Below are 25,702 nucleotides of genomic sequence, written 5' to 3'. Positions count from 1 at the left end.
GGAATTGTAAAAGAAGCAAGGATCGATGATTATTGGCCACCGAATCCGTTGATTTCCTGCAACCGAGTCAGAAAATATTATCATTTTTACTTTTTTCGGACAAAAATAAACCGGATAATGCCGACCGGCTTTTCAAAGTGCAATTCGTAATTGATTATTTTCCCGAAAAGTTTTGAGAAACGTTTAATCTAAGTCAAAACATCCCAATTGATGAAGGAATGACACAGTGGCGTGGACAGTTAAATTTTAAAGTTTACAAATCGTCGAAAATTACGAAATATGGCATACTCATTCGGATGCTGTGTGATTCGAGTACGGGATAAATTTCCTCATTCAAGATATATTCTGGTGCTGGACAACCTTTAGCAAAAACTGTGATGGAACTATTGACACCTTCTTATGGAAAGTGGCATCACCTGTACATGGATAATTATTATAACAGTGCAGAACTTGCAGAGAAGTTACTTTAAAAGAAAATTGGAGTTTGTGGAACAATACGACAAAATAGAGGGTTTCCGGAAAAATTAAAGCCCACAAAAGCCAATGTGTTTGAAGCTTGTTATCAACGGAAATGTGACAAGTGGCTAGCGACAAGTCAAGTAATCCGAATTAGCACTGCCGGCGGCAAGCGAATAAATTTGTAGGCCGGCCGCGGTGGTCTAGCGGTTCTAGGCGCTCAGTCCGCGACCGCATGACTGCTACGGTCGCAGGTTCGAATCCTGCCTCGGGCATGGATGTGTGTGATGTCCTTAGGTTAGTTAGGTTTAAGTAGCTCTAAGTTCTTGGGGACTGATGACCACAGATGTTAAGTCCCATAGTGTTCAGAGCAATTTTTGAATAAATTTGTACAAGACTTGTGGACGGCAAAGTGTTAGTTTGTGGAGTAGCCTTCACGGGCAGGAATGCAGGCGCTGATTCTGGCATCAAGTTGATGTTACAGATGGCGAGTACTGTCCTGGGATACGTTATGCCACAACTGCCCGACCCGTTCACGTAGGTCTGTAAGAATTGTTGGTTGACGAGTTGAACGGGTCACTTCTCGTCCCATCATATCCCAAACATGCTAGATTAGAGACAAGTCCGGATATTGCGTTGGCCAGGGAAGTTGCTGCACGTAGTGGAGAGCACATTGAGTTTTAAGGGTAGTGTGTGGGTGAGCGTTATCCTGTTGGAACAACACAGCACCTTCCTGTTACAGCTAGTCAGCGTCCCCTTCAGAAAAACCAAAGGCGAATGAGAATTCTGGCTTATCACACCCCAGACGATAAGGCCTGCGGTGGGACCAGTTTGTCTTGGACAAATGAACTCTACGAGGCAGCGCTCACCAGGTCTACATCATACGCGGAAAAAACCATAACTTGCTTGTAGGCAGAATCTGCTTTTATCACTGAAGAGCACGCCGCGCCGTTCCATCTCCCAAGTTATCCTCTGAAGGCACCAGTCGAGCCGTGGACATCGTCTCTGTGGCGTCAGGCTAGATGTGTCCTGCCCGCAGTTCCACAGCTAATAACCGGTTCGCATCAGTTCGTATTGACCCATCTGGCCTCACAAGCCGTCTTATCTGTGCCATGTTAGCTGTACAGTCTGCCACTGCTAACCTTACAATACGACGATCCTAGCTGCGTGGACGTCGAGAACGTCGTCTACGCGTGTAAAAATGTTCACGTGACCTCTGATACCAGCAACGTTAATAAACCATTCTCGGGTTTAGAGCCGCGTCAAGTGGTTTACTGCCCACGAGCTTTCGGCAGAGATCTCCTCTGCCATTGTCAAGTGGACGACTGTCGTGTGGTTGTCATTGCCGTGTTTATATAGCCTGGCCGTCGGTCGTAACGTCACTGGTGCTCGGTCCCGCGCCATATATGGTAATGTTTTGGCCGCGAGACCGCCGGGCCCGCCGTGTGTCCCCATCACAAACTCTATTGACTTGCTGTCCCAGCTCTTTGACGACCCCATCGTGGATTCATTTAAGCACAGTCTGACGTCATCATATTTCTTACTTGATGGAAAATACACTACTGGCCATTAAAATTGCTACACCAAGAAGAAATGCAGATGATAAACGGGTATTCATTGGACAAATATATTATACTAGAACTGACACGTGATTACATTTTCTCGCAAATTGGGTGCATAGATTCTGAGAAATCAGCACCCAGAACAATCACCTCTGGCCGTAATAATGGCCTTGATACGCCTGGGCATTGAGTGAAACAGAGCTTAGGTGGCGTGTACAGGTACAGCTGCCCATTCACCTTCAACACGATACCACAGTTCATCAAGAGTAGTGACTGGCGTATTGTGACGAGCCAGTTGCTCGGCCACCATTGACCAGACGTTTTCAATTGGTGAGAGATCTGGAGAATGTGCTGTCAAGGGCAGCAGTCGAACATTTTATGTATCCAGAAAGGCCCGTACAGGACCTGCAACATGCGGTCGTGCATTATCTTGCTGAAATGTAGGGTTTCGCACGGATCGAATGAAGGGTGGAGCCATGGGTCGTAACGCATCTGAAATGTAACGTCCACTGTTCAAAGTGCCGTCAGTGCGAACAAGAGGTGACCGAGACGTGTAACCAACGGCAGGCACCCCATACCATCACGCCGGGTGATACACCAGCATGGCGATGACGAATACACGCTTCCAATGTGCGTTCATCGCGATGTCGCCAAACACGGATGCGACCATCATGATGCTGTAAACAGAATCTGGATTCATCCGAAAAAATAACGTTTTGCCATTCGCGCACCCAGGTTCGTCGTTTAGTACACCACCGCAGGCGCTCCTGTCTGTGATGCAGCGTCAAGGGTAACCGCAGCCATGGTCTCCTAGCTGATAGTCCATGCTGGTGCAAACGTCGTCGAACTGTCCGTGCAGATGGTTGTTGTCTTGCAAACGCCCCCATCTGTTGACTCAGGGATCGAGACGTGGCTGCACAATCCGTTACAGCCATGCGGATAAGATGCCTATCATCTCCACTGCTAGTGATACGAGGCCGTTGGGATCCATCACGGCGTTCTGGATTACCCTCCTGAACCCACCGATTCCATATTCAGCTAACAGTCATTGGATCTCGACCAACGCGAGCAGCAATGTCGCGATACGATAAATCGCAATCGCGATGGGCTACAATCCGACCTTTATCAAAGTTGGAAACGTGATGGTACGCATTTCTCCTCCTTACTCGAGGCATCACAACAACGTTTCACCAGGCAACACCGGTGAACTGCTGTTTGTGCATGAAAAATCGGTTGGAAACTTTCCTCATATCAGCACGTCGTAGGTGACGCCACCGGCGCCAAGCCTGTGTGAATACTCTGAAAAGCTAATCATTTGCATATCACAGCATCTTCTTCCTGTCGGTTAAATTTCGAGTCTGTAGAACGTCATCTTCGTGGTGTAGCAATTTTAATGGCCAGTAGTGTATTTTAACCAAACTGACGGCGTTGCGATGGGAAGTCCATTCCTTCAGTAGTAGCAAACCTCTTTATGGAGCATTTCGAAGACATCGCCTTGGACACAGTTCCTGCAAAGCCGAGCTGTTTTTATCGCTACGTCGACGATACCTTCGTCATTTGGCCACATGGACAAGAAAAGTTAGAAGAGTTCCTGGAGCACCTCAACAGCATCCACGAACACATAAACTTCACAATGGAAGTAGAGAAGGAGAGTTGCTGCCGTTCTTGGACGTGCCTGTCCTTTGTAAACCCAATGGGTCTCTAGGTCATAGCGTTTACCGCAAGCCCACCCAAACGGATCGGTATCCGCACGCCACCAGCTCCCATCACCCAGCACAGAAACAGCCAGTTCTGAGGACCTTAGTACATCGAGCTGAAACCATCTCAGACGCTGAAAACTTGCCGAGAGAATTGAGCCACTTACGCAAAGCTTTTAAGGAAAACGGTTACAACAACAAACAGATCTCACAAGCTGTGTCATGCAAGCCTCAAGGGAAGAAGACCTCTGAAGAAGACACCAAGCAGGTTGCATTCTTACCATTTTGTGGTTCGACAACAGGAAAGATTAGTCGGCTCCTGAAGAGGCATAAAATAGACACAATCTTCAGTCCACCGGCAAAGATCCGGCAACTAATGAAATCTGTGAAAGACGATGTAGGGCTCAGAACGCCAGGAATTTACAAGATACCGTGTGGATGTGGGCAGTTCTATGTTGGCCAGGCTGTTCGCACTACTGAACAGCGCCGCATAGAACATGAAAGGTGTTACCGTCTGCGCTATCCCGAAAAGTCAGCTGTAGCAGAACATGCTCTGGAAAACGGACACCGAATTGCATTCGATGAGACGTCTATTATTAAACGGACTCATAGCTTCTGGGATAGCGTGATAACGAGGCCATAGAGCAGGGCCGGCCAGAAATTCTGCACGCGTGCGGTGCTCCTGCACATGTGCAACTTCCGGGTCACAGCGTGCACGCCGCAGCCGTCAGCGTTCATGTAGTGCATGTTTCTACGCACAGATGTCGCTCCTCTGTTACACGAAGTGCGTTATCGACACCTCGTATGTATATCACAACCTGGGCTGTATCTGTAAGATCTGTTGCTTCATCGAGCGCAACGGAGAAAGCAACGAAGTATTTACCCTTATTTATTAGCTGCCTGTGCAGATCGCCGGCCATAGCACTGATACGTCTTGTCACTGTTTGTTTGGATTGACTGATTTCTTGAAACGTGCTAACGTTCGTGGGACGCACAAGTCCTGCAGCATCAATCAGACACCCTTTCACAAACTCCCCTTCGGAAAAGGGTTTCCCAGATTGTGCAGTTCTTAATGCGATTTTAAAACTTGCTCGCTGTGAAGATTTAGTGTGGTTGTCATTCTTGAAAATGGAAAACAGTACATTGTACAGCGTACAGTAAAACAGACATGAATGTAACACAAGAAACTAAGAGTTCAAGAAGTATCAGTTACTTTGATGTACAGTAAAATCGAGTTGATGTGTCTCATCCATTTTCTGAAGGACATTTAATTTTGCTTGCCGTTCCTCACTGTTGAGTACACTACACTCGTCTTTGTGGTATGTATTGTAATGGTGGTGGTGGTGGGTAGTGTTTGACGTCTCGTCGACAACGAGGTCATTAGAGACGGAGCGCAAGCTCGGGTTAGGGAAGGATTGGGAAGGAAAGCGGCCGTGCCCTTTCAAAGGAACCATCCCCGCATTTGCCTGAAACGATTTAGGGAAATCACGGAAAACCTAAATCAGGATGGCCGGAGACGGGATTGAACCGTCGTCCTCCCGAATGCTATGTATTGTAATGTCTTTCAATTGAAAACTTACGCTGAATGCCTATTATTCGGCGGCACAGCAAACACTGTGAGTTTTCACCAACGGCTACAAAAAAGAATTGCAGTTCCCAGTCATTTTTAAACGACTGAGAACACAGATCTCCCGTCCTTTGCTTTTTCACAGTACCTGGCATTTCTCAGTACTTCTCTGTTAAGGTTACGGTCACCAGCGTTTGGCCGGCCCTGCCATAGAGATTAGAATTTCTGACAACACCTTCAATAGAGACGGTGGATTGCAGCTGAGTACAGCGTAGGGTCCGGTGTTGAGGGAGTTGAAGCGGGCCCGATGGTCGCGCGGCCAAAACATGTTGCGGGACCGAGCACCCGTGACGGCACGAGCGACGGCGCGGCTATATAAGCACGGTAGTCACAACCACACGACAGTCATCCACTTGACAATGGCAGAGGAGATCTCTCCCGAAAGCTCGTGGCTTTGACGCGGCTTGAAACCCAACAATGATTTACTAACGGATATCGCTGCGAAAGCATGCATTCGTACACCAGCAACGTTGCACAACTGAGGCAGCGCGTCCAACTTGCGTCGAAATGCTGCGAAAGGACCATTCCACCACTCTGAAGGCCACAATTTGACCCCTTTCAAAAAATGGCTCTGAGCACTATGGGACTTATGTTCTGAGGTCATCAGTCCCCTAGAACTTAGAACTACTTAAACCTAACTAACCTAAGGACAGCACACACATCCATGCCAGAGGGACCCCTTTCATTTGGCTGCTGAAAGCACAAATCCTCATCTCCGTGGCGTTGTTGCCTGCTTGCTTCACACCTTTGCACCACACCGGGCCTTCTGGCTGTGAGCATCCACTATTGAGAGGTAAACACAGATAGCGTTCTGGTAGCTATGCCACTACGCTATCTGCTGACGGACGACGTTGATACCGTTACCAGTACATCTACTCTCTCTTAGGTGACATATCCGGTCATCGTACAAAAATCGACATCCTTTCCAATTGTACTAATTTTTTTTTCCGGCGGTGTATATAATTAGATTGGAATCCATATGATCCCGTTGTGTACAGCGATCTTTGAATACAGACAGTGGAGAAAAGGACAGCAATCGATCGCGAATAGCGTCCTTTTAGCACAGCGGATCTAGATTTCAACTATTACGTAGTCATCTTCAGTACATATAACAGCAGTTGACATTAGTCCAAAGCGCCACGTAATAAAAAATATGGGTCGATATTAAACATACGGTCTGAGGCGTCCTATCACGGTCCGCGAGGATCCCCCCGTCGGAGGTTCGAGTCCACCCTCGGGCATGGGTGTGTGTGTCGTCCTTAGCCTAAGTTAGTTTAGGTTAGATTAAGTAGTGTGTAAGCTTAGGGACCGATTACCTCAGCAGTTTGGTCCCATAAGGCATTACTGCATTTTTTTTTTTAAATGCAAAAGTCTAACAACTCCTGTCTGTTCTAAATCAACCACTCTTGTTAACTACGTGGCACTTTGGACTAATGTCACCTGTTATTATATGCACTCAGTCCGCCTCGATAGCTGAATGGTCAGCATGACGGATTGCCGTTCTACGGGCCCGGGTTCGATTATCGGGTGGATCGGTGATTTTCCCCGCTCAGGGACTGGGTGTTGTGCTGTCTCCATCATCATTTCATCCCCATCCGGCGCGCAGGTCGCCCAATGTGGTGTCGAATGTTTTAAGACTTGCACCAAGGCGGCCGTACCTGCCCCCCAAGGGGCCTCCCGGCCAATGACGCCAAACGCTCGTTTCATTTCCATATCACTCAAGATGGCTACATAGTAGTTGAAATCTAGATCTGCTGTAATAGAACGACGGATTCACCAAAAACAAACAACACATTACCAAGCCTAATACGGTATAGGAAAACCGTTGGCATTCAAAACAGCTTCCAATCCTCTCAGAATGGATAAATACAGGTCCTGCGTGGTTTTCAAGGTTCAAATAGCTCTAAGCACTATGGGACGTAACATCAGTCCCCTAGACTTACAACTACTTAAACCTACCTAACCTAAGGACATCGCTCACATCCATGCCCGAGGCAGGATTCGAACCTGCGACCGAAGCAGCAGCGTGGTTCCAGACTGAAGCGCCTAGAACCGATCGGCCACAGCAGCTGGCGGTTTTCAAGGGAATAATATAACATCATTCCTGCGCCTCGCGTAGTAGCCGCGTGGTCTAGGCCTTCTTGTCACAGTTCGCATGGCTCCCCTGTCGGAGGTTCGAGTCATCCCTTGGGCGTAGTGTGCGTGTTGTCCTTAGAGTAAATTAGTTTACGCTAGATTAAGTAGTGCGTAGGCTTAGGGACCGATGACCTCCGCAGTTTGGTCCCATAAGACCTTCCCAGAAATTTCAAAAATTATTCCTGCAAAAAGTTGGAAACTTCGGGTAACAATGATGGAGGTGGACAGCGATGAAGCACACCCTTCTCTCCCAAGTAGACCACAAAGCCTCGATAATGCTGAGATCTGGTCATTGTGGTGTCTAGACGAGATGCAACAACTCATCCCCTTTCCCCCAATTTCCAGGCTGTGTCGGTAATTAAACGGGTGGCTGGGACGCTGGGCCACAAGGCATATAGAAAGAACACTCATACGGATCGATACCCCCACAAGGAATCAAAGCATCATCCTGGACAAAAAAGAGGTGTCATGAAAACCTTGGTGGACGGAGCCAACAATATCTGCGAGCCGGCTACTTACAAGATGAACTAAATCATTTACAGTCAGCCTTCATGAAAAACGGATATACCAGCAAGGAAATTGATCGAGTCCTCCATCAGAGAAGAAAGGAAGCCAGAAGTCCAGAGCAATAACGGTCACCTACGGGAAAAGTTTTCCTACCGTTCATTAATAAAGTCACGGACCGTATCGGGAAAGTTCTGGCCAAGTATGGGATGGAAACAATCTTCAGACCCACCAAGAAGATTAAGGAATATTTAAGAACTGCAAAAGACGCCCGACACCCCCTAGCAACACCTGGGGTATACAAAAATCCACGCAGTTGTGGACAAGTATATACTGGACCAACAGAAATAAGTGTAAACACACGCTTAGCCGAACATAAAAGAAATTGTCGCTTAGGACACATCGAAAAATTGGCCGCAGCTGAGCATGTTTTTCGAGATGGAAACCACGAAATTAAATTTAACGAGACAAGCGTTCTAGCACGAACATCCCATTATCATGCGCGCAATTATAGAGAAGCAATAGAGATTCACAAATACCATAACAATTTTAATAGAAAAGAGGAAGTTTTAAAGTTAGACAAAATATGGATGTTGACGTTGCGCCAGCCGAATGACAATCGATTACTCTTAATCGAGAATGATGACGCGTTCCAAAGATAGGCATACCGTCGGCATCACGTGACGAATGGTGATGCGCTCTATAAATGCGAGAATACCTGGAACCTCAGTGGTAGTAGCCGGACGACCTAAGAAGATGTGGAAATTTTATACATCGACCACGGCCTCTCAGCCCAGTAGTTTCAACTAAAAACTCATCCCTTGTTCACAAAATCAGTCATGGGCACTGCCAACTTTGTAAACAGGAGTCCCGTCTGCTTCGAACACAGCATCACCACTGATCAACAAACACCGAACCGCGGACTGGAACTGATCAGCCAAAATGGTCACATAATCCTTGGAGGTAATGTGGCCTTCCAGAGTAATCAGGGGTCCTTGGAATACAAGGATATGGCTGCCCAATAGCCACTGAACCCCCGCTTTCATTTTTGGCTCGTAAACTCGGCCAGAAGATGGAAACTGTGAAGCGAGATTCATCTGACCATATGAACTTCTTCATCACTCTATAGTCGATGATTTGTGGTTTCGTCAGCACGTTTTCATGTTACGGGCATTTGCCTCACGGGGGTCGCTGGCCGGCCGCTCCGCGTTCCATCAGCCAACTATGTTTGCCCTTCAGCTTTTCTACCCAAAGACCGCATCGTCTAACGGTGCTGACATCTGCCGGGCATCTCCTCACACCTTCTTCAGCCTTTTATGAATGCGACTGGACGTTTCACCTCGCGCTGTAGGGAATTCAGCCACAGAATGCCGTCTGATACGTACCTCAATGTTGGCCACTTTCTAAACTTATACAGTATTGCCACCCGATATTTCCATCTTTTGATGTAGGACGCTGTTACTGAAGTGGGTCGCAGGAGAAGGTTTGTGGTAGTGTGGCAAATTCATGATTACTACCCTACGAACTTAATGAAGGAGGAAAAAAAGAAAACAGGAGGCATTATTTTCGTATTCAAAAATACAAAAGTTTTTATGATTGAAAAGAAGCACGACTTGCGTGCAGTATTGTACAAAAGTGCAAAAAAGTTATACCAATGTTGTAACTGTTTTTATTCTTCATGTATAAAATATTCTACTAAAAACAGTCAGTCAACGCAATAAAAGCTTCTGTTAATGAAGGAAATGAATATCCTGATTAAGTCCGCGATCACTGTACATATTTTGTGAGGAAAACCGTCTAGATCGGTCAATATACGCCTTTATTTGTAAAGTCGTTTCGGCTATTGCCCGAATCAGACCAAACTTAGAACTTGTTTGCAAGTTCAGTTTGAATAGAGTATCACCAAACTTTGCTTTAAAATTCGCCAGAGACGTTGGTCGTCGGCAGAGACGTGCACAGTGCGCGAGTTACATCTATGACTCCGCAATCGATCTGTGTTGGCATATGGGTATATCATTGTGAGCTGCACTGTGAAGATGTGTTTCTGAGTTTATTACACCAAGTGCCGGATTCCATGATTTATCAAGGTTGAAACCACTGTCTCTATTAATTAAATTCGACGTCAAGCGAATCTCAATTGCTCCTTCACTATCGAGTCCCAAAAAGATGATGTAGTTGCCAGAATTTCGACGTTGTCATACAACATACTGTTTTCTTAAGTTTTTACTAAGGTGTTGTGACCAGGACATAATTCCGAAGTTTACCAGATTAGTACATTTTATAAAATCGACGTCTATGAATAAGATTTTAACAAAAGCTGTTTCTGCTATTGTTAATGAGAGGATCCACTTCACTCGCCGAAAACTAGACGTGGTTTCTGAAGAATTTATCGCCTGCACCTGAAGATGTCTATGGTGATACCCTATGATTCTTGGAGTTGGATTCATGGTACAACTTGGGCCAAATCAGACTGGATTCGTAAGTTGGCCACATCTAGGCAGGCTGCAAAATTTAGTCGACTGAAGACGACATCGCAGCAAGAAACTGCTATTCGACTCCCTGTCATTAATATGACAGGTAGAGATCTGGACGATGCTTCTATAAATAAATTGACCACCATAGGGGATAAGGGAGTACCTTTGGCGACTCCGTCCGTCTGTTCAAAAACTTCGTTCTTAAATAAGAAGTATGTAGGGGTCAGAACATGTTTGAATAAAGCTGGACTGAATTTTGCACCCACGCCACAGTTTCTGTCATTACCTTCGTTTATCAGCGCCATTGAAAAACCAGTGCGACCACTTCCCTCGGATTCAGCAGAGGAAATAAGACATGAAACATGCCGTGCAATTATGAAGGCTCGCCCACAAAGAAACAATTTATCTGTGGCAGAGAGGGCTGCGCTACGGAAGCTTCGGCAGGATACTCAGACGGTGATACTCCCAGCAGATAAAGGTAATGCTACTGTTTTATTGTCTCGGGACGAATACCATGATACAATGTACAATTTACTGAGTGGCAGCATGTACCGGAAGATCAGCAGGGATCCCACTAATCGAGTGGCGAAGAAAACTGCTTCGCTTCTGAATGATTCTTCCTTCCCACCAGAAGTTGTTCGGAGATTGAAAGCAAGTGGTGCGGTGCCTCCTAGATTATATGGACTACCAAAGGTCCACACTAAAGATGTTACTATCCGAGAGTAACATAGGCTCTCCGACCTATGACGTTGCCAAACACCTGGCATCGTTGTTGAGGCCTCTTGTGTGAAAATGTGCTCGCCACATAAGAAACTCTGCTGATTTCATTAGTAAACTGAAATAATTAAAAATGAAACCTTTTGATATATTAGTTGGTTTCTATGTGGCGTCTTTATTCATAAAGGTTCCCCTTCCAGAATCTCTACAACTTATTGAAAGAAGTTTAGACAAAGAGATTTCAGCTTTATTCAAACATGTTCTGACCTCTACATACTTCTTATTTAACAACGTAGTTTTTGAACAGACGGACGGAGTAACCACGGGTACTCCCTTATCCCCTCTGGTGGCCAATTTATTTATAGAAGACTTCGAGCAGAAGGCGCTTGAAGCTGCTGACCTGAAACCCACGGTATTCTGGAGGTTTGTTGATGATACCTTTGTAATTTGACCCCATGGTGAAGATAACTTGCAAGACTTCTTAAGACATCTGAACTCCCTCCTCGATCGAATAAAGTTTACAATGGACATTGAAAAGGAGGGATGCCTTCCATTCTTGGATGTTTTGGTTCGGCGCAGAGAGGATGGCACTTTGGGACATGAAGTGTATCGAAAGCCGACGCACACGGATTTGTATTTATGTGCAAATAGCTGCCACCATCCTGCCCAGAAGATGAGTGTTCTTCGAACTTTGATCCATAGAGCACATATTATTTCTGACGAAAGCAGTCTGAAAGATGAACTTTCTCACTTACAAAGAGTGTTTGAAGACAATGGGTACTCCCCACAGCAAATACAGAAGGCACTGATAATGAAACCGAAAGAGGCCACAAAGAAAGCAGAAGAAGACGAAGAAACCTTTAAATCGATGGCCTTCCTGCCATATGTGGGTAGCCTCTCATCAAAAATAGGACGGATTTTCAGCAGTCACAAGGTAAAAGTGATTTTTCGTCCTCCACCCAAGACAGCTGCTCGCGTGGGCTCCGTCAAAGATGATCTGCTGCTCCGAAAATCTGGAGTTTACAAAATTCCATGTGAATGTGGCCTTTCTTACATCGGACAAACAACTCGTACTGTCCAAGAAAGATGTACAGAACACCGGAGGTACACACGACTTTTACAACCTAACAAGTCGGCAGTGGCAGAGCATTGTAATGACACTGGTCACAGTATGTTGTATGACAACGTCGAAATTCTGGCAACTACGTCATCTTTTTGGGACTCGATAGTGAAGGAGCAATTGAGATTCGCTTGACGTCGAATTTAATTAATAGAGATAGTGGTTTCAACCTTGATAAATCATGGAATCCGGCACTTGGTGTAATAAACTCAGAAACACGTCGTCACAGTGCAGCTCACAATGATATACCCACATGCCAACACAGATCGATCGCGGAGTCATAGATGTAACTCGCGCACTGTGCACGTCTCCGCCGCCGACCAACGTCTCTGGCGCATTTGCATCTGTGGCCGCATGATAGTCGCGCTTGTACACAAGCATAAAGCGAACACTGCAGAGGCAGTCTTGCAGCTCACTCTGAAGATGTCTGAACGTTATACAGCCGAAATCTTAGAAGAAGAAGTATAATTCTTCCGGCTGCACACCCGGAACTTAATGGAACAGTCTTTGCGCCGCCTAAACCTGAAGATTCACATTTGCTTTAAAAGTTCTAAGTTTTGAACTCATGCTGCCAGTAGCCGAAACGACGTTATAAGTAAAATGCAGTAGTTAACAGGAAAACAGCCTTTTGTATGCCTAATCTTTTTTATTTTGTTTGTACACTCAGACGCGTTTTGCATTTTAAACTAGGCATCTTCAGTGGATGTCCCAGAATATTACATAAGTTTTTTGTTCTCCTACGTTGGTTACAGATTTGAGACAGAAGATTCCCATAGTAAAACAGAGAGACGCTGATCTGTAAACGCCTAATTCATTATCTGAAAACCAAGCATCTTTTCCTTATGTGAAAAGTCGATTGAAAGCCTAAAATTTTTCCTGTAGCCACTGTTTTCGTAACATAATGCTTTGACTGTCATTTCCTGTGTCTAGAACATCTGTTTTTGTAAGTGTTGTCAACTTGCCCCGTTTTTGCTTTCAGTTGTTTTTTGTTTGACTGTATGTGAGCCGTAAGTCTGTGTGCGTGCGTCACTATATATTTTTTATACTTAGGAGAAAAATGGCATCTGTGATCATCTACTGGGATGCTTATCTTTTAAATAATCAATTAGTGTAAACAGTGATTGGTCGTTCAATAGTAGTCATTTAGTAATAGCTTCTTTTCACTCTTTTCTGGCAAATAATGGCAGAAAATAAACTACTGTGACAACGAAAAAATCAAGTAGTATTCAAAGACGTCCACATGGAGATGCCTTGCTAAAAAGGTGAAACATTTTTGTGTGTATAAATAACATAAATAATTAATGCACAGCTTGCAAAAGGCGTTTTTCTTGTAAACTACTGCAATTTGTATACGGCTGCTGCAAAAATGGCCACCACAGGACACTTGTTATAAATAAAGACAAATATTAAGCTACCTGCACGGTTTTACTCAAAACATGTAAAATCTTTTAGTGAAATGTTGTTTGGGATGATGTTCTTCATGATAACTCTTTGGATTCGCGTCTGACTTAGCGATAGTACATCACAGGAGTAAGATATGCAGAGACGCTTGGAGCATACGGCACTTGACACTATATACTGTATGTGAGTTATTCATATTTTCGTGATTATAGCGGCAATACCTATAGTTTTGTGTAGAAAGAACATATCTATGACATTGTACACATCTGCATCCATTCATGTCCATTGTGCATTCCAACGGACTGGGGCAATTCCATCAGGACAGAATTCCTACAGATTGGCTCTAGGAACAGTCTTCTGAGTTTAAAGACTTCCGCTGGCCACCAAACTTCCGGACATGAACATTATTGAGCATACGTGGGATGCCTTGCAACGTGGTGTTCAAAAGACACCTCCACCCCCTCGTACTCTTACGGATTTATGAACAACCCTGCAGGGTTCATGGTGTCAGTTCCCTCCAGCAGTACTTCAGACGTTGGTCGAGTCCATGCCACGTCCTGTCGCGGCACGTCTGTGTGCTCGCAGGGGCCCTGCACGAAATCAGGCAGGTGTATCAGTTTCTTTGGCTCTTCAGTCTACTTTGGACACTGGTGGTGAAACTACAGGTGTTTGCACAGGTCTACCCACCAACATGCAGAGAGCAGAGGCGTCCAGCAGTAGAAGGTGGCGGTCGTCCGCAGCGGACACCATACGTCAGCTGGAGCAAATCTGGCCCACCCTGACGTGGCCGGCCAAGCGTCTGCCCGTACTGGACGTGGGGTGCGGACCCGGAGACATCGTGGCCAAGGTGAGGTAGCCTGACTGTCTTGTTCTGACAGGAACATCAAATCGTGATTTCTGACACAAAAAAGGGCTAAATGTGCGCAGTACCGTCCTGTACTACTGAAAAAATTCACTACTAGCCATTAAAACTGCTACACCACGAAGATGACGTGCTATAGACGCGAAATTTAACCGACAGGAAGAAGGTGCTGTGATATGCAAATGATTAGCATTTCAGAGCATTCACGCAAGGTTGGCGCCGGTGGCGACACCTACAACGTGCTGACATGAGGAAAGTTTCCAACAGATTCCTCATACACAAACAGCAGTTGACCGGCATTGCCTGGTGAAACGTTGTTGTGATGCCTCGTGTAAGGAGGAGAAATGTTTACTGTCACGTTTGCGACTTTGATAAACGTCGTATTGTAGCCTGTCGCGATTGCGGTTTATCGTATCGCGACATTGCTGCTCGCGTTGGTCGAGATCCAATGACTGTTAGCAGAATATGGAATCGGTGGGTTCAGGAGGTTAATACGGAACGCCGTGCTGGATCCCAACAGCCTCGTATCACTCGCAGTCGAGATGACACGCATCTTATCCCCATGGCTGTAACGGATGGTGCAGTCACGTCTCGAACCCTGAGTAAACAGATGGGGACGTTTGCGAGACAAAAACCATCTGCACGAACAGTTCGACGACGTTTGCAGCAGCATGGCCTATCAGCTCGGAGACCGTGGCTGCGGTTACCCTTGACGCTGCATCACAGACAGGAGCGCCTGCGATGGTGTACTCAACGACGAACCTGGGTGCACGAATGGCAAAACGTCATTTTTTCGGATGAATCCAGGTTCTGTTGACAGCATCATGATGGTCGCATCCGTGTTTGGCGACATCTCGGTGAACGCACATTGGAAGCGTGTATTCGTCATCGCCGTACTGGCGTATCACCCGGCGTGATGGTATGGGGTGCCATTGGTTACACGTCTCGGTCATCTCTTGTTCGCATTGACCGCACTTTGAACAGTGGACGTTACATTTCAGATGTGTTACGATCTGTGGCTCTACCCTTCATTCGATCCCTGCGAAACCCTATATTTCAGCAGGATAATGCACGACCGCATGTTGCAGCTCCTTTACGGGCCTTTCTTGATACAGAAAACGTTCGACTGCTGCCCTGGCCAGTACATTCTCCAGATCTCTCACCAATTGAAAACGTCTGGTCAATGGTGGCCGAGCAACTGGCTCGTCACAATACGCCAGTCACTACCCTTGATGAACTGTGGTATCGTGTTGAAGCTGCATGGGCAGCTGTACCTGTACACGCCATCCAAGCTCTGTTTGACTCAATGCCCAGGCATATGAAGGCCGTTATTACGGCCAGAGGTGGTTGTTCTGGGTACTGATTTCTTAGGGTCTATGCACCCAAATTGTGTGAAAATGTAATCATATGTGAGTTCTAGTACAATATGGTTTGTCCAATGAATACCCGTTTATCATCTGCATTTCGTCTTGGTGTAGCAATTTTAATGGCCAGTAGTGTAGATCTGTGTGCTAATCCACGCAAGCCACCTTACGGTACGTGGTGTAGGGAGCTTTTGGTACTACTGTAATGAATGGGGTTCAAGCCAGCAGCCGGCTGTTTAGATGCGGGTTTTCCCCGGTTTCTTTCATTCGTTTAAGGCCTGAGAGTCTACTGCAGCAGGAGACACGCACAGGAAAGGAAATAACGAAGTCCACAACAAAAGGCTGTCCGCAGGGATCTTTGTGTGGTCCAGAGCTTTCAAATATAGCGCTGCCATCCATACTACAGAAGCTACACGATAGCGGGAACGTAAGACGACTGGTTAGCATTTGCAGTTGATGTGGTGCTCGTTTTAATCGGCTATTCCAGAAGATTGGTAAAAGAAACGTGTAATGCAGAGCTCGATGAGCTTGAAGGATAATGTAGAATTGATAAATTATTATTGCCATCTGACAAAGCCACGCATCTCTTGCTGGAAGAGAAACTAGCAAGAAATATTAAGATAAAATTAAACGATCTAACTACACTGACAGGAAAAAAATCGCAGCACCAAGGAGTTGTGCGACGTAAACGAAAGTTCGTAAGCGTGTTTCTACATCTCAAGGATGAAGTCTATTCAAATTTCGCGCCAGTCACACAGGAGTGGCGCTAGTAATGGTACTATGAGAATGCAAAGCGGGTTTGTGTTAAATACACACGGTAACGCTCGTGAGACTGGGCGTGGTTTATTTTATTTATTTATTGTTCCGTGGGACCAAATTAAGGAGAAGTTTCCATGGTCATGGAACGAGTCAATACATGAAATTACAACACGATTGTAGAAACAGATAAAATGAAATATAAGAAACATATTCAGGCGACAATTCGTAAGTTTAAATAAAGAAAATCAACAGTGTAACACTGGAATTTGCTTAATTTTTCAGCTCTTCCAGGAGCTTCTCGACAGAATAGAAGGAGTGAGCCATGAGTAACTCTTCAGTTTAGACTTAAAAGTGTTTGGGCTACTGCTAAGATTTTTGAGTTCTTGTGGTAGCTTATTGAAAATGGATGCAGCAGAATACTGCACTCCTTTCTGCACGAGAGTCAAGGAAGTGCATTCCACGTGCAGATTTGATTTCTGCCTAGAATTAACTGAGTGAAAGCTGCTAACCCTTGGGAATAAGCTAATATTGCTAACGAGAAACGACATTAAACAAAATATATACTGCGAGGGCAATGTCAGAATTCCCAGACTATTGAATAGGGGTCGACAAGAGGTTCTCGAGCTAACACCACACATAGCTCGAACAGCCCGTTTTTGAGTAAAAATACCCTCTTTGAATCAGAAGAATAACCCCAAAAAATAATACCATACGACATAAGCGTATGCAAACATGCGAAGTAGACTATTTTTCGTGTTGAACTGTCACTTATTTCAGATACTGTTCTAATGGTAAATAAAGCAGCATTTCGTTTCTGAAGAAGATCCTGAACATGGGCTTTCCACAACAGCTTACTATCTATCCGAACGCCTAGGAACTTGAACTGTTCCGTCTCGCTTATAACATGCCCATTCTGTCTAATCAAAATATCGGTTCTTGTTGAATTGTGAGTTAGAAACTGTAAAAACTGAGTCTTACTGTGATTTAGCATCAAATTATTTTCCACAAGCCACGAACTTATTTCATGTACTACATTATTTGACACTGTTTCAATGTTACACACAAGATCCTTCACTATCAAGCTGGTGTCATCAGCAAACAGAAATATTTTTGAATCACCTGTAAAACTGGAAGGCATATCATTTATATAAATAAGAAACAACACTGGCCCCAGCACCGACCCTTGGGGAACGCCCCACTTAACAGTGCCCCATTGGGACTGAACATCACTACCACTCTCAATATTGCGGAGAATTACCTTCTGCTTTCTGTTCTTAAAGTAAGAGGCGAACCAATTGTAAGCTACTCCCCTTACTCCATAATGGTCCAACTTCTGCAGTAATATTTTGCGGTCAACACAGTCAAAAGCCTTCGTTAAATCAAAGAAAACATCTAGCGTTCACAACCTTTTATTTAATCCGTCCAAAACCTCACAGAGAAAAGAGAATATAGCATTTTCAGTTGTTAAACTATTTCTAAAACCAAACTGTATATTTTACAGCAAATTATGTGAATTTAAATGCTCCAGTAACTTTGTATATACACCCTTCTCGATGACTTTAGCAAACACCGATGGCATAGAAATAGGTCTAAAATTATCAACATTATCCCTGTCTCCCTTTTTATAAAGTGGCTTCACTACCGAGTACTTTAATCGGTCAGGAAACCGACCACTCCTAAAGGAAAAGTTACAGATATGGCTAAGAACTGGGCTAACACATATAGAACAATACTTCAGTATTCTGCTAGTTACCCCGTCATATCCATGAGAGTTATTGGTCTTTAGTGATTTAATTATTAACTCAATCTCCTTCTTGTCAGTATCATGGAGGAGCGTTGATGGAAGTCAAGAATGCCTTTGAGACGACAAAGACGCCATTATCAGCACCTCACTGAGTTTGAAGGAGGTCGTGTAATAGGGTTACGAGAAGATGGATGTTCCTTCTGCGATCCTGAAGGAAGACTTGGCATCAGTGTAGCCACTGAAAATGATTGCTGGCAGAGGTATGTACGGTCGCAAGAAGTCCGGGCTACGGATGGCTAAGTGACATTATCGAGAGGGAAGACCATTGTGTTCGGCGTATGGGATCTAGTGCATCGTACTCCATCTTCAGCAGCAATTTGAACAGCAGTCGGCACCGCAGTGTCACAACGAACTGTTACACATCGGTTACTTCAAGGACAGCTCCGACCAGACACCCTGTAGTGTGCATCCTATTGACTTCAAACCACCGCCATTTGCGACTCCAGTGGTATCAAGTGATAGCTCACTGTAGGGTACTGTGGAGGTCTTTCGTATTTTCTGATGAAATCTGTTTCTACTTGTACTGTATCTGCGGTAGCAGAGACAGAACGCGAACGATATTCCACAATCTGTTTTTATTGGGAAAAAAAAATACACAAGTACATTGCTGATAACGACAAAGTAGTCGAAAACAAAACACAAGTTAAGCAAGAAACAAAGTGCGGATCCCACTTCGGATCTTATAACAGAAGAATAACAAAATAAACTGTTTTTCTCACAAGTCTCTCGCTTGAGAAAATCCACCACAGAAAAGTCCGCCCCCGGTAGCTGAGTGGTCAAAGCGACAGAATGTCAATCCTCAGGTCCCGGGTTCGAATCCCCGCTGGCTGGGTCGGAGATTTTCTGTACTCAGGGACTGAGTGTTGTATTGTTCTAATTATCATCATTTCATCCCCATCAACGCGCAAGTCGCCGGAGTGGCATCATATCGAAAGACTTGAACCCGGCGAACGGTCTACCCGACGGGAGGCCCTAGTCACATGACATGTACATTTATTTAGCACAGAATAGGCGGAAACAAAACTACTAGAGAGTGGTCGGCGTAGCACAAAGCTGTCCAGGGAGGCCAAACCACCCACCGTTACACGACACTCTAGAGTCACAGTCAGAAGCTACCATTCCTGACGACCTGGGACTACCAGCAGACGAGGCGTGTGGATGTTGTTCCTGGGATGGCAGATCCCTAAAAGTCCGGGCGGCGTGCCGAACTGCGGTTGGCGGATGCATCTTGTGGGACTATTTTAGATCACGTGAGTGGCATAGGAAAATAGTCTGCTTGTCGATCGCGATGTCTGGCGCTGCTGTCGATCCACGGTGGTGGAGTAGCGGCCGTTGGCAGAGACACATGGCTGTGTTTTCATCTCCGGCAGCGTCCTCGGTCGTGCCGTAAACATCTTCTTTTTGTTTCACTCGCTGTTATGAATGCATACCTCATATCTGTTCTGTCATGCGGGATGCCGATGTCGCACGCAAACGAGACTGATGCTATAACCTCGGTGCCAGTCAGTGATGGCCGTGCGTTGGTTGGTTGAAGGTCACTTGAGAACCTGCAACTCCACTGTCTGTGTGCTACACATTTGATGTATACGGTCTGGTATAGTCTGGGTTGCGATTTCGCATGACAGTAGGAGCACTCTAGTAATTATCCCACGCACCCTGATTGCAAATTTGTACGTCAATTTGGTGATTCGACTTGTTGTTCTGCCATTCATGAAGAATGTTGTTTACCTACAGGATAACGCTCGCTCGCAAACCGCTGTTGTAACCCATCTTGCTCTACAAGTTGCCTTGGTCTGCTCGATCACCAGATCTGTCTCAAATCGAGTATGTTTGGGGCATCTCTGCATGACAACTCCAGAGTTATCCGCTATCAACATTAGTCGTCCCTGTACTGATCGACCAAGGGCCACATGCATGGAACTCCATCCCACAAACTGACATCTGGAACCTGTACAAGACAATGCATGCATGTTTGCACGCTTGAGTTTAAGATTCTGGCGGTTACACCTTTTACTTATGTACCAGTATTTCACTTTTGCAGTGGTTTATCTCGCGCTCACATTAACCCGTAATCTTGTGATGCTAATCACTTACATATTTTACCTATACAAACGTTTTCCTGAAATTTCATTACTCTACATTTATTATTTTTTGGTGTTGCAGTTCTTACCGTGAGTGTATTAGAAGAATATGAATATTGGAAAGAATAAGAGGTAACATGATTATTACACCCATTTGTAATGAAGATATTTTACGTCTGCATCAAAGTCTCATATATTTGTATCTAAAATGATTCACATTTCTGCATCGAAAACCATTTTGTTCTTGAATATTGTTCGTCAGGAACTGACTTTTGTAAGAAATTTGCGTTTTTGTAAAATATGTGACATAATATCTGTTACTTTTTTCTGTTTATTGTAGGTCCTCAGATGATGGGTGAAACCCAAAACGCGTCATTACAGTTAATAAACAAATTCAGAGAAAACCAGGGACTGTTTTTAAGGCACAATATAGTCTTTTTAAATTCTTTCCAATAATCATATTCATAATGGCTACATGCCTCTAAAAGGAAGTTCAGTCTAATTTAGAATACTAGAAGAAGCGCTGTAAGGAGGTATCGAGAGCCATTAATGAACGAATGTCGTAACTTTGCACATTATACAGGGTGTTACAAAAAGGTACGGCCAAACTTTCAGGAAACATTCCTCACACACAAATAAAGAAAAGATGTTATGTGGACATGTGTCCGGAAACGCTTAATTTCCATGTTAGAGCTCATTTTAGTTTCGTCAGTATGTACCGTACTTCCTCGATTTACCGCCAGTTGGCCCAATTGAAGGAAGGTAATGTTGACTTCGGTGCTTGTGTTGACATGCGACTCATTGCTCCACAGTACTAGCATCAAGCACATCAGTACGTAGCATCAACAGGTTAGTGTTCATCACGAACGTGGTTTTGCAGTCAGTGCAATGTTTACAAATGCGGAGTTGGCAGATGCCCATTTGATGTATGGATTAGCACGGGGCAATCGCCGTGGCGCGGTACGTTTGTATCGAAACAGATTTCCAGAACGAAGGTGTCCCGACAGGAAGACGTTAGAAGCAACTGATCGGCGCTTTAGGGAGCACGGAACATTCCAGCCTATGACTCGCGACTGGGGAAGACCTAGAACGACGAGCACACCTGCAATGGCAAAGGCAATTCTTCGTGCAGTTGACGATAACCATAATGTCAGCGTCAGAGAAGTTGCTGCTGTACAAGGTAACGTTGACCACGTCACTGTATGGAAAGTGCTACGGGAGAACCGGTTGTTTCCGTACGATGTACAGCGTGTGCAGCCACTGTCAGCAGCTGATTGGCCTCCATGGGTACACTTCTGCGTATGGTTCATCCAACAATGAGTCAATCCTCATTTCAGTGCAAATGTTCTCTTTACGGATGAGGCTTCATTCCGACGTGATCAAATTGAAAATTTTCACAATCAACATGTGTGGACCGACGAGAATCCGCACGCAATTGCGCAATCACGTCATCAACACAGATTTTCTGTGAACGTTTGAGAAGGAATTTTTGGTGATGTCTTGATTGGGCGCATGTTCTTCCACCTACGCTCAGTGGAGCACCTTATCATGATTTCTTACGGGATACTCTACCTGCGCTGCCAGAACATGTGCCTTTACAAGTACGACACAACATGTGGTTCATGCACGATGGAGCTCCTGCACATTTCAGTCGAAGTGTTCGTACGCTTCTCAACAACAGATTCGGTGACCGATGGATTGGTAGGGGCGGACCAATTCCATAGCCTCCACACTCTCCTGCCCTCAACCCTCTTGACTTTCATTTATGGGGGCATTTGAAAGCTCTTGTCTACGCAACCCCGGTACCAAATGTACTCTTCGTGCTCGTATTGTGGACGGCTGTGATACAATACGTCATTCTCCAGGGCTGCATCAGCGCATCAGGGATTCCATGCGACGGAGGGTGGATGCATGTATCCTCGCTAACGGAGGAATTTTGAACATTTCCTGTAACAAAGTGTTCGAAGTCACGCTGGTACGTTCTGTTGCTGTGTGTTTCCATTCCATGACTAATGTGATTTGAAGAGAAGTAATAAAATGAGCTCTAACATGGAAAGTAAGCGTTTCCGGACACATGTCCACATAAATATTTTCTTTCTTTGTGTGTGAGGAATGTTTCCTGAAAGTTTGGCCGTACCTTTTTGTAACACCCTGTATAGAGGAGGCTCGAAGGAAAGGTATGAACACGATGCACAAAATTCATAGCAGATAGGCAATTTTGACTTCCTTTGAAAACAATCAGAGCAAATCACCAATATTTATTGACGTAAAAAATCGCAACACCATAAAATAATTAATGTAGAGTAATGAAATTTCGGGAGTACATTTGTCTGGGTAACATATGTAAGGCATTAACACTGCAAGATCACATGTTAATTTACGCGCGAGATAAGCCATTGCAAATGTGAAATATTGTTAGATAAATAACCGGTGTAGCCGCCAGAATCGTGAACGCAAGCATGCAAACATGAATGCATTGTATTGTACAGGTTCGAGATGTCAGTTTGTGGGATGGAGCTCCATGCATGTCGCACTTTGTCGGTCAATACAAGGACGGATAATGTTGGGTGTGGATGACTATGGAGTTGTCCGATGATTCCCCAAACATGCTCGACATATTCGATCTGAGACAGAGTCGGTGATCGAGCAGGCCAAGAGAACATGTCGACATCGTGCAGAGCAAGATGGGTTACAATAGCGGCATGTGAACGAGCGCTGACCTGTTGGTAAACACTCACTGAATTACTCTTCATGAATGGCAGCACAACATGAAACTTCCTGGAAGATTAAAACTGTGTGCCGGACCGAGACTCGAACTAGGGACCAGGAAGTTTCATATCAGCTCACACTCCGCTGCAGAGTGAAAATATCATTCTGGAAACACCCCCCAGGCTGTGGCTAACTCACGTCTCCGCAATATCCTTTCTTTCAGGAGTGGTAGTTCTGCAAGGTTCGCAGGAGAGCTTCTGTAAAGTTTGGAAGGTAGGAGACGAGGTACTAGCAGAAGTAAAGCTGTGAGGACGGGGCGTGAGTCGTGCCTGGGTAGCTCAGTTGGTAGAGCACTTGCCCGCGAAAGGCAAAGGTCCCGAGTTCGAGTCTCGGTCTGGCACATAGTTTTAATCTGCCTTGAAGTTTCAAAGACGCCATTATCAACATCTCACTGAACTTGAACGAGGTCGCGTAACAGGGCTACGAAAAGCGATGTTGCACAAAAACTTGGCAGGAATGTAGTCGCTGTACATGTTTGCTGGCAGCGGTGGTCAACAAAATGCACGGTCGCAAGAAGTCCGGTCTCCGGACAGCCACGTGGCAGTACCGTGAGGGAAGGCCGTCGTGTTCCGCGTATGCCTCTGTCGCATCGTACTGCATTTGCAGCAGCAATTTGAGCAGCAGTTGGCACCACAGTAACACAACGAACTGTTACAATCCGGTTACATCAAGCACAGCTCCGAGCCAGACACCCTGTAGCGTGCATTCACCTGACCCCAAACCACCGATATTTGCAACTTCAGTGGTATCGAGTGAAAGTGGAGGGTGGAGGTCTGTTGTGTCTTGTGCTGGCTCGGTGTCAGTGATGGACGTGTGTTGTTTAGATTAAGGTCGCTTGAGGGCCTGCAACCATCTTCTCTATGTGCCAGACACAATTCACCTACACCTGTTGGTATGGTCCGGAGTGCGATTTCGTATGACAGAGGAACACTCTCCACGCTTCCTGGCTGTAAATTTGTACGTCAGTCTGGTGATTCGAATTGTTGTGCTGCCAGAATGAGATTTTCACTCTGCAGTGGAGTGTGCGCTGATATGAAACTTCCTGGCAAATTAAAACTGTGTGCCGGACCGAGACTCGAACCTGGGACCTTTGCCTTTCGCGGGCAAGGGCTCTACCACCTGAGCTGCCCAAGCACGACTCACACCCTGTCCTCACAGCTTTGCTTCCGCTGGTACCTCGTACTTTCCAAACTTCACAGAAGCTCTCCTTTCTCCCAGGAGTGCTAGTTCTGCAAGTTTCGCAAGACAGCTTCTGTGAAGTTTGGAAAGTAGGAGACGAGGTACTGGCGGAAGCAAAGCTGTGAGTACGGGTTGTGAGTCGTGCTTGTGTAACTTAGTTGGTAGAGCACTTGCCTGCGAAAGGCAAAGGTCTCGAGTTCGAGTCTCGGTGCGGCACACAGTTTTAATCTGCCAGGAAGTTTCATATCAGCGTACACTCCGCTGCAGAGTGAAAATCTCATTATGGCGTCTTTATCGCCTTAAAGGCATTCTTGACTAAAGTGAATTCGTCACATCTACTCTCGAATGCAAGTAACGCTCACGACTGCTACAGCGTGTATTTAAAGAAAATCTGATTTGTATCCTCATTGTGACGTTACTAGCGCCACTCTTATACGACGCGCGAAATTTGAATACACATCATTTTTCAGATGTAGGCAGACATGTACCAGCTTTCGTTTACGTCGCACAACTCCTTCTTGGTGTAGCGATTTTTTTCCGTCTGCGTATATTAGTATCAGTCGTAGGATGTGTCACGGTGTTTGGGCTCGTAGATTGCAGCTTGTGGGGCGAGCTTCAGTAGTCGGAAGAGTTCAATAAGGAATGCTACTAATTGTAAGATCAACGGGCGCCTAGAGGACTCCCCCGAATAACACATTGTTAGTACCTTTAGGAACATGCCCACTGGATTTGGAAAGTAGAAAATGGGGAGTAGTTTGTTAGTTAAAGAAAGGCAACCAAAGGGAAGTACGAAGGATACTTGGAATTGAGGCCAGTACAAAAAAGTTAATACAAGATCGCATATTACAACTGTGGCAAAATGAATGGGAGTCTTCAGGCACCGTAAGGAAGACATACGAGTTATTGTCTAACATCAAGGAGAGACTAAAGATAAGATGTCTTCAGCCGTTGAGTGGACTGGTACATTACCTGACTGGTGACGAACAGAGAGCTACGTACCTGTACAAAATCAAAAGGCAGATTAATGATAGTTGCAATTGCGGTAATGTGTGCTGTGTACTCCACAGCACACGTTGAAGTGCAGTGCGCTCTACGAAGATGCAGCAGCTTATTGTTGCCAGGCGCCAAGGAATTTTTTGATTTGTGGTGAGGTCTTACGGGACCAAACTGCTGGGGTCATCGGTCCCTAA

The 25,702-nt window shown here is 45.3% G+C and overlaps 1 protein-coding gene across 1 annotated transcript in view; it reads left to right on the top strand.

Moving 5' to 3' along the window:
• The first annotated feature begins 14,385 nt into the window (after nucleotides 1-14,385).
• Nucleotides 14,386-25,702, top strand: part of LOC124593862 — a 40,995-nt gene continuing 29,678 nt past the window's right edge. Inside the window, exon 1 of the mRNA XM_047132209.1 lies at nucleotides 14,386-14,541. Within this exon, the coding sequence (XP_046988165.1) occupies nucleotides 14,386-14,541 (156 nt within the window). The remainder of the gene's footprint in view (nucleotides 14,542-25,702) is intronic.

The sequence above is a fragment of the Schistocerca americana genome, chromosome 2 (genome assembly GCF_021461395.2).
Source record: "Schistocerca americana isolate TAMUIC-IGC-003095 chromosome 2, iqSchAmer2.1, whole genome shotgun sequence".
Classification (NCBI taxonomy): Eukaryota; Metazoa; Arthropoda; class Insecta; order Orthoptera; family Acrididae; genus Schistocerca; species Schistocerca americana.
The sequence above is the reverse complement of the archived record's forward strand: the minus strand, read 5'-3'. Positions and strand labels throughout refer to the sequence as shown.